General features: G+C 37.1%; 1 protein-coding gene across 1 annotated transcript in view; it reads right to left on the bottom strand.

The window, feature by feature from the left end:
• Positions 1-9262: 9262 nt before the first annotated feature.
• Positions 9263-10928, bottom strand: part of LMBRD1 (LMBR1 domain containing 1) — a 47484-nt gene continuing 45818 nt past the window's right edge. Inside the window, exons 15-16 of the mRNA XM_053458859.1 lie at positions 10530-10621; positions 9263-9847 (exon numbers count right to left, since the gene is read on the bottom strand). Coding sequence (XP_053314834.1) covers positions 9731-9847; positions 10530-10621 — 209 coding nt within the window. The 3' untranslated portion in view covers positions 9263-9730. The remainder of the gene's footprint in view (positions 9848-10529; positions 10622-10928) is intronic.

Genomic DNA, 10928 nt, shown 5'->3' with positions numbered 1-10928 from the left:
ATGATAATGGAATACTGCTGCATTTGCATTGGGTTTGTTAATCTGTACTTTGGATCCCCTAAAGCTATAAGTCAGAATAGTTTCTTATTCTCTCCCCACAGTTGGCTTCTTATCAGTTGAAAACAGCAAAGACTCCAAGGTCAGCCTGCTATTGGTGCCAGTGGAAAACTTAGATGTCACGCAGAAATGATGTCAACACTTTCTATTATATGGCTCAAGAGATCTTATTGATCTAATTGAACATGTAAGATAAACATTAATTAATCTGGAAAGTGATTTCTAGAATTGCAAATTACTTGACTGAACTAACTAAACTATGTACTAAAAATCCAATAACCTGTACATCTCATATAATTTCATGATACAAAACAAGGTACAGAAAAGGATTATAAATGAAAACCAACTCTGGTGCATGGAAGTGTTGAGCATGAAACAATCAGAAACAACATTTCATTGGTTACTATGGTAACTGCAACACTTTTATCATCTTTGCATCAAAATGGCTTTAGCACATAGCATGATTGTTCAAAATTGAACATAAAATGAAACGGCAAGAAAAGGTTAACAGAACATAATCATCTCTGGCAATAAACCGGAACACTAATAATTATAAGCTCTCAAGAGCAGTGCCCCCTCTCCTTATGTATCAGTATGTCTTCATGTTTGTCCATATATTATTGTTAAATTGTATCTTTTCAAATTTAATGTAATTGTTACTTTTCACTCAGTGGGCAGCACAAGGTGTGACCCATCTGTGTAGATTTCCTACTTTCCAGTAGGACTCCAGGACCGAGAGAGTCCTAACAAATGACAGATAACTTAAAGTGTATGAATAACCCTGGCAGATTCAGGGATTTAGGAGGGAGATCCCATTTCCTAGTAGCTTCTGGTGACGTCCTATTCCCTGACCCCCAAAGGAGAGAGAAGAAAGAAGAGAGAACAAGAAGATGCAAGATACTGAAGTGGAAGTGGTTGACAGAGAAGTTAGGGAAACAAGAGTGAGAGTTGGAGTGAAAGAGCCACAGATTTTGGACATTAAATTGTAGCTTTTCTGCTTTGTTTTTGTCCGTTTTGTTAGGGTTTAGCCTTGATTTTGGTGATTCATAAAAATCCAAAAACATAAGTCTAATTATCTATCTATCTATCTATCTATCTATCTATCTATCTATCTATCTATCCATCCATCTATTGATAGGCAATATTCCCTGATTAGCCCCAGCAGAGTAGAAGAGTGATTGTTGTTTATTTTATAAGAATGCAAAAAAACCCAGAATGTTACAGAATCTTGTAATACCTTTTTTATTGGACTAACAGTATTTAAAATAATAGACGAGCTTTCAGGAGTCCTCCCTTTATCAAGTCAAAAGCATTTCTGACCAAGCAAGTGAAAAACACAGTTTAAAACTGACCAGTACATGTTCTGATACAGGGTTAAAACAGGGGTTAAAACAACAAGGTAGAGAATTTGCAGACAAAAAACTAAGAGGGACGTAAATAGTAAATTGTTTATTTTATACTACTTATTGGAGCATTTGGAGAGTTTTGTGGACCAGTGCTCCACTCTGCATTCTCATTGTTACTCACAAATGCCAGGTGAGGATTCCAGAACGGGAGTTCCAAAACTCCTCGATTTCACTCACCTGCATCCTGTAACTAGAAAGGAGCTAGTTTTTTTTATGTTGATTATTTTCACCAGGGCAGGGTCACACTGAGGCGGGTGCAGAAGATGCACAGCAGCAGGGAGTGGAGGAGAAAGAGGGGTGCCGAGAAGTCGCTCATGAAAAAAAAATAATCAGCAGCTCGGCACCCCTCTGTCTCCTCTGCTCCTTGTCACCACTCGCCTTGGCTCTGCCCTGACTGCTGTCAGGGAAGTACCTGAAGTCTCTACTGTGCTCTTTTCTTCTGAGAGAAGAGGGTGACTTGATAATGCTAAGAAAATTGTGGGAACAAGAGGCAACGCCGCATTGCAGTGTAATTGAGCATATCACCTGGATGAAGGCACAGTATCTTTTTTCTAAACTGATGAATAGAGTTATCAACAATAAGTTTTTCTGTGATTTGTAGCGATTTTTGTGTTCAGAAAAGTTTTTTTTTACAATGGCTCAATAGTTCATATTTATTCTTGAACTGAATACATAATTAACAATGCATTTTTAAAAAAAAAATCAGTTAAATATTGTGAAAAAAGACATGGCAAATGTTATACCGTCTAATGAGTGTTTACCCTTTACAATACATATGAATAAAAAGGAAGAAAATTTTTGCTGGTCTGCCCTTCCTTCACTTACTTGTCAAATACAGTGAAATGAAGAATTAAGATGTGCAATTTCTCCAGATATCTTCAAATTTGATATTGTGATGGCTGTAGGTTTGCGTGACAACCAACATACAAATACATTGGCATCAACTTGTTTTGGCCTGCATTTTATAAGATGGATATATAATGAGACACAAACAACTGGCATTTATAATATGTTTTTAAAATGTGCTTCTGGGTAGCCTGAAATCCCTCTTCAGACACCTTCTGAATGCATGTGAGGGCCACCATTTCACAGCATAAGCAAAGGGTTCTGAATTAAAAAAATAAATTAAAAAAAGTGTGCATTCAGAGTCGTACAAATTTGCCAAGTTCGTAATTTGTAGAAATGTCCAAAATGAAGAGGGACCCAAATGAAACAAACTAAAACGAAGTACAGAGCTCTGAATTTGTTTTTTGACTCATTCTTGCTCGCACTTACTCTCTCTAACGTTCTCAATGCCTCCCTACCTTCTCCACGTGTCTGTCTCCTTTTCCACAGTTCCACTTATTGGCTTGCCTCTTCTTGTTCTTCTGTCTTCATTTTTGTTCCACTTCTCCACACTATCCACTTTGTTAATCTGGTCTCCTGTAGTGCTTTGGCAACAGGATGGGGCCTTGGTGCACACCACGAGAACTACCTGACACATGATGGGAGGAATGGGGCTGTCCCTGTGGTGCGTGGTATGGCCCCTCCCTTTTGTGCAAGTCTTCCAAGAGGCCAGAAAAATACAGATTCACAGAAAAAGAGAGGTGCAGAAATACTTCAATATGTTCATTATTTTCCTTTGATGGGACCGGAAGCCCAACGAAGGGTGAAACGCGTAGTGTGAGGAGTGGTGGAGCATTTCTTTTGAGATTGATTTTGAGGACTCTTTCCATGCAAACTCTGCATTCCAGATTCTAAGGTGCTATATTCACCAATATGTTGCAATAAATACCATTTTTTAACGCTTACCTCATCTACTTTCTGCTCTATGTGATAAGTCCTGCTCCGTTTAAAGGAATACATCCACCTTACGAGTCTCCACAAGCGCATTCTATGAGCAGTGCTCTGAAATCAGTGAGTGGACATTATCTCAAATCATTGCAGCACTTTATTTGATTTAAACATATTGCACTAAATATTTTTTTTTATTTTTTTTATATGTAAATGGATCCTGCGTTATGAGAATGAAGGTGTTTTAATTTCTTTTGCACGTTGGTGTATTAAGTGCACAACCCAACTGTTTATGTTTATTCAATATCATATTTATTTATTCATGTCCAGATTCCATGACCCTTTTCTCTTGGTCTTTTAAAATCTTTTTTTCCATGAACTTTGGTAAATTGGAATAAATCTGTTCCTAGATTCTATTGGCATTTCCTGTGATGTGGAAGAACACATACCATCTTTCTCTTGTCTTGTCATTACTTTACATTACATTTATATAGCAACATTAGATTCTGTAGCAATGATACAATCAGTGGAATAACGTAAAATCATACACAATCACAAACCGGTACAAGAGGAGACGAGGGACATCTTGCATTTAGTATTATTTTCATTTACTTATGATTACTCAGGTTGTCTTTCCTTACTTTAGGATCACCACTACTTTTATTATATCTGTTATTTCCATACGTTTTTCTTATTTATTCTGTTTTCAAGATCTGTGGATACCTCTATTATAATCATCCTTGTAGTTCTTAATTTGTTGCTTTTCACTTTTATGATTTGTTCCTTTAATTTGTTAACTCTTTCCTGATTACTGATTGTTAGAAGATATAATGGGGGCCTTTAAGTTTCTATGGATCTTTTTTTCTTTTTTTTTCTATACTTCTTAATTGGATTTGCTGGTGTTCTACAATAAATCTAATCAGATTAAAACAACACATTATCCAACATGTCTTTCCATCAAAGCAGATATAGCAAAGTCAGACCATTGTGAATGGTAGTGTCCAAAGACCTCTCTTCATCAGTCAAAAATATTACCTGTATTAAATACTAAACCTCTATATATGTTCATGCAATTTTGAGAGGTCACTCAGCTTTGCGTAAACACAGGCTTTCCACTTGCTGACCGATGTCCAGATTTATAAATGCTAACAAATACATATGAATTGTATAATCTAATCTTTTAACGGGGTAATTAGCCTTGAATAACCTACCTGAAAACCAGCCCTGCCTTTCTCCAATAAAATTATAGTAATTACATTTGGGTATTAGTTCATAGAGAAAAACACCTTACGTGTATAAGTTTGATGGTTATCTGAATATATATTTATATGTTTATATATTATTTATATGTTTTTAACTTGCTTCAAGTTGTAACTATTTACTACCTCTTTATCTACCTCACAACCTCATTTGTAGATTCTATTGTATTCCTTTTAGTTGTTAAATGACACCTGCCACTGCTTGATTAATCTTTATGCGTCTTCCTTTTAACTGCGTAACTTGTACTTTTTTTTTCCTTTTGTCACTTTGGATTTTATTTATATATTCTGCTACTGTGGCTCAGGGCTATATACTTGTTAAAACATTCATACAAGATTTATTTCCATAGTTTTATCCCCTGATTTTTGTGCTGTAAAAACCAGTGCTTAGAGGCGTATGTGTCACTTTTCCCAAATATTACATTTTGCAGTTCAGTACACTTAATAAACCTATGTGATGATGTTTACAGAATTAAAGAGACAATATATAAGTATTAGAACCATCTTATGTTTATACTGTGAAAGCAGTCATGATAACTTGCTGTTCAGTTTTCAGCATTTAGATGTGGATTTTGCTTACTTTCACCTCTGTTGGTGTGGGGAGTGGGGAAGGAGAATTAAGACAAGAACTTGGTTATAGATTTCCTATGTAATATATCTCAAGTTACTCCCTTTACTTTAAAACTATATCTCTAAATTTACACTGTTTATCAAAAGAACCTTTTTTTTACAAACTTAGTTATGTTGAAAGCTGTGACAGTTGTCCTTTAACCATTTCTTGAAATTAAGACATTTCCTCGTGTGTCTGAAAAAAATTAAATACAAACTCTTACTAAACCAAGGCACACATTGAATACATAGCATCTGACACCATATGTAAAGCTACTGTCAGTACCATATGCTGAACATATAAATGTGCAACTATATTTAACACCTTTAGCCTCAACCCCATGGTCTGTAATGAAATACATAAGGAGATCCATAAACTCACATATGTAGTGATGCCTAAAATACATTGGGTCATTGTGCTAAAATAATTTCTCAGCCTTCTAATGCTAAAGAAGGGAATTTGTTGCTAAAGGAGAGACTCTGATTTGTAACCATAATGCAAAGGAAGCACACAATAATGTTGGTTCTGCAACATTATTATTTATTGTTTATATAGCGCCATCAAATTCCGTACAAAGGGTAGACAGGACATAGTAGTATTTAACATAAGGATTTGACTTACAGAGACAACAGTCTAGACATCAGCAGGACCGCTCACTGACATCTGCAGCACCACCAGCAACATCAGCACGACAGCCCACTGACAGGACCTCTTATCACACAAGGGGGGGGCACCAGGTAGCCGGAGCCACAAAGTTCCCAGGTATATAGTATTGGTGTTATCCTCATCTTTTATATCAAGGTACTACTACCTACTACATTGAGGGGGGTGGGCTACCTAAATGACCCACCATTTTCCTGGGGAATCTAAGACTGGGTTTCAGCAGTTGGAAATTCTTAGATTAAGAATTTTTGTGTTTTTTAATAATTTATAGTTAATGTTGTTATAATATCACACATAGTATACTCTGCTACATTCCCCTTTAAAAAAAAAAAAGACCCTACTGATAATATCCCTGAAAGCCTCAAATGTAAGCACCATTAGATCCCAAATCAATCAACAATCTGCAGAGCACTAACCTGCTAGCACTAACATGGAGGTAACCAAGCTAAAGACTAACCCTGGATCCAGGTTAGTTCAAAAAGGTTACCTGTCTGACCTTTCACCCTCTCTTCTAACCCGCCTCACTTTCTTTTTGAAATTGCATCATTGATGGCATTGTATTACCTGAAGCTCAACATCACAAAGACTAGGCTTATGTTTATCCTGCAATCCCCTCCATCCACAAGTCCCGACATCTCTATCACTGTTGACAACTCCACCATACAACCAACTGACCAAGTTTGCTGCCTTGGTGTCACACTTGATTCTTTCTTCTTCATCATTCACATCCAGTCCCTTACCTGATCCTGCTACCTTCACCTGATAAACATCTCCCGAATTCAGCCGTTCCTCTCACAAGAAACAACCAAAATACTGATCCACTTCCTTGTGATATCCCACCTGGATTATTGCAACTCCCTATTTACTGGTCTCCCCTATCCCACCTTTCCCCATTCCAATCTGCAGATAGATTAATTTTTCTCTTTCACCTCATCTGCTGCTCCACTGTGCCAATTGCTCCATTGGCTCCCCATACCCTCCAGAATAAAAAATAAATAAATGTGACTTAAGTGGAGAACTCAGAAATGATATTCTGATAAGTAATCAAGATCAATTTGGTTGATTTGTGGGATACACATCTGCTCAGCTGTTGTCCCAGGTAAAAGTCAGAGTTATGTACAAGGGGCATCATAAGAGAGGGTGTGAACCAATCCAGATTTAATGGTAAATTTGTTCCAGACCTCCAGAGTTGACCAGTCCATGACTCAGGTGGGATTAGTCCACCACTCGGCTCAAGAGTACTTATTTGCCTCTACTATCCCTGGGTCTAATTTAGTATTTGTAGCCTAGTCTCTATTTCCCCTCCTCCATATAAAGTCTAAGAATGTTTTCCTAAGCATCAGAAAGATAAGTTTTAGTACATGAATGGGGAATACTTATAGAAGGTAGAGTTCTATGGTTGGGATTTATTTATTTTAAAAAATGTTTTTTGGGCCAGGCCCTTAAATCTGACTTGAGGGAGTTGAGTAATATTTACTGATTGTGGATAGGGTGGTTCCCAGGTATTTAATGGGGTTTGTGGAGGCCCATTTGAATGCCCCCAGGGCAGGAGGTATGCTATGATATTTAAGATTTATGTGAATTGATTTTGAAATAGGATAGCCCGCAAAAATAATAGCTGACAAGGAGATTGTTTGCAAAAGCACCAAGTTTGTGGTGGACCAGGCCTGCCTGACCCTCAGGAAGTCTGGGTTTGCCTGAAGGGCATTGGCAAATGGCTCCAAGGATAGAGCAAAGAGGGGAGATAAGAAGGGACACTCCTGCCTGGTGCGGTTTGACAGGGGCAGCAATTCTTTACGTGTTAGTTTTGAGACCTCCTGGATGAGTCATTAATGCGCTCTTGGAGGATTGTTTGGTAGACCAGCCACTCCAGGGAAGTTCAAGTCCTTCCTGAATGACAAAGTCCATGGGCCCCAGCTATCAATAATATCATCATTTAGATTTCTACACACAGACAATAGCACACATCCTAATGCCATAGCCCTTGATGCAGACACAAGGGCACTTGTCTTCACCCAGCTGATCAAAAGGCCCCAACCATGTACATGGACAAATTCTGGACCTGATATCCACTAACCAAAAAGAGTCAGAAAACAAATACATCAACTACCTCCTCCACTGGACTGACCACAAACTCTTATCTGTCTGCCTGGGGATTGACTATTACCACGATGAATATAATAAAACCAATTACCTAACTGGAAAAGTAAAGAGTGTCAATATCAGGACATGAACTATGAGAATGATGTTGCGTACGTAGTACCCGCCTTTAACAACACAGTAAGTGCTGCCCTTGACAAGATTTCGCCTCTCCACAAGTACATTATCAGAACACAAAACTATTATCTTATCATACCAAACTGGCAAAGATGGTTCTAACAGGAAGAAAAGGGGCTTAAAAAGAATGGTGAGGAAAGCATAACATCAGTGGAGGAAGAACAGGGAGTAGTGGCTCAAGAGATGCATGGAAAGACAAGAAAAAAAACACTGTGTCCCAACCACATTACAGATTGACCTACTCAGTATCACAGCTAAGACCAAGCCAAAATCATGCAAATTGAACCATTGCCCAGAAAGTCCCCTCAAACTCTGCACACCAGCAATAATTGCCCCAATCCATTTCATAGTCAGTGCATCAAACAAGGGGTGCTCCAACCATAACTTAAACAAGCCATCACTAAACCCATACTAAAACCCAAAGCTAAGATCGACCCAGATATCCATTTAGACCAACCGCTAACATCCCATGCCTGGCTTAAGTCATTGAAAAGGTCATGACAACCCAAGTCCAAAAGCATCCACATTGGTGCTACATTGGGTAATATCTCCCCTGACCGACAGAACACAGGCTATGAACATGGGCAATTTCAAAGCTCCAACCACTAAAGTAACTTGTGGAGTCCCCCAGGGGTGCTCCCTATCACCGATCTTTTTTTAACATTTGCATCAAACCTCTCGCAGACATACCATCATAATCACTTCATGCCTCAGAGACATACTAGCAAGACATACCACAAGGAAGTATGAGGTGGCTGTTTACCTTATGTACTAGGTACACCGTTTTAGAACACCCTCCCTCCACCTATCAGGACAACAAAAGAATATCATACATTCAATTAAAAATTCTTCTTCTTCAACAAGGCATTTCCAACCATCACCTCCTAAATCATTTTTTTCTGGTCCCACTGGGCACACAGAAGCAGGGTTTACCCTGTTTATGCGCTATATAAGCTTATAGCTAGATATTACTGACAAAATATGAGAAAATGAACAGCCCCCTTTACCAGAACTACCGCTTAATCCTTTCACTGTCAACCACATATGTAAAAGCGAACGCATATGTAAAAGTTGGATCCAACATATGTTGGCACTTCAGGATACTTTTTGTGATCAATAGAAGTGATTGTGTAAAATCCTGTTGTGTATTGTGGCTGCTGATTGTGTGTGGCATTATTTTACAGTGGCACATGAAGTAACAAACACAAACGACGTGGTTCCAGGAATGTTATTTTACTGTCAATATAAAAAAATACTCACAGGTTTTAATGTAATTTGAAAAACATTAGGTCAGCCAATACAAATGGAGAACCAATTACCAGTTAGTGTTTAATATTTCCAAAACTGCTTCTCTTAACAAATAACTGTCAAATGCACAAATAGGTAAATTTATAAGTCATATTCAAAAACAGTAATCTGAAGAAAATAAAAAGGTTGTATGATGAGTAAAGCAGAAAATATTAATATTTACAAAATTATTTTAGTGCATAGTACATTCAAACTATAACCCCAATTGTATATACAATTCACACATAAAATTACTGCAATGTGTTAAATAACACTTAGCATGTTAAATTATTATATTTAATTTCACATTTTAATAATTGCATTTATTGTATTTGTACACTGCAGAGATATAGCCTTTGGTGTAAAAGTAGGCTGATATTGCTAAATATGGTATACTTTTAAATATATGGAAAGTCATCTGTATCACTAAGTTCAGAATCCTCATCTTCCACTCCTCCTTCAATGATTGCTTTCTTGCCCTTGCAACAAGATACAATGAATCCAAAAATAAAAGCCTGCAATTGAAATAGGTATCACATTACAATTTGAACATTTACCTGTAAAGGGTTTAATCCTTTCAGTCCCAAACACGTATGTGATATGCCGTTAACAAAATAGACCCCAGTAGCCCACTTGTGGTGGCACTGCAGAGTATACCCTCCAGACAGTGTAACAGTACATATGAGACTTTCATTTTTAAACGGATTGCCTTTTTCTGGGGGGGTCTGAGAATGCAGCAGTAATAGACTGATCTGTAAATTATAATAAATGTAAAAAGTGTAATGAATTTATGAACATGTTCGGAGGCAGGGGGCTAAAGTGCCAGCATGCTGTTTGCTGATCTGTTATGAGATCAGCTGCCTGACACGCTATTAAAACAAGCCTGATTTCTGCCACACTTTCTAAAACCTTACACCTTATTAAAAAATGTTTTTTTAAATAAAGAAATGTGTTTTTGTTTTTAAAGTAAATTATTTTATGTTAAATAAAATGGACCTATCTGCTTCCACAGACTTTTTAGGATGATGCCATATAATATGTTCTTAACAGGTTCACTTTTCAATGATCATAGATTGAGGAAAAGAGTGAAAAAATAGAAATGGTGAGTGAAAAGGGTGTGGTCTTCAATACAATGAATGGTCAAGTAAACTTGTTAGACTGCCAATTAAACATTTTCTAAAACAGATTATTACTTACAACAATGAAAGTCCAGTTTCCATAGTAATAGATGGAGCTGAAGAACCAAAACTTATGAAGAAATAAGTATGTTCGGGTCACCATGCACTGGTCTGTTAAAATAAGGAAACAATTTTTTTTTCTCATTACAATAATAATCAATGTCAAGACACTTATATGACACACATTTATTATATATATATATATATATATATATATATATATATACACACACACACACACTATATGGACAAAATTATTGGGACACTTGACCATTACACCAACAGCGACTCTTATGACATTGTATTCTAAAAACATAGACATTAATATGTAATTGGTCCCCACTTTGCAGCTATGACACCTTCTACTCTTCTGGGAAGGATTTACAAATGATTTTGGAGTGTTTCTGTGGGAGTTGTT

Source organism: Spea bombifrons, chromosome 3 (assembly GCF_027358695.1).
Source record: "Spea bombifrons isolate aSpeBom1 chromosome 3, aSpeBom1.2.pri, whole genome shotgun sequence".
Lineage (NCBI taxonomy): Eukaryota > Metazoa > Chordata > Amphibia > Anura > Pelobatidae > Spea > Spea bombifrons.
This window is presented reverse-complemented; position numbering and strand designations above follow the sequence as displayed.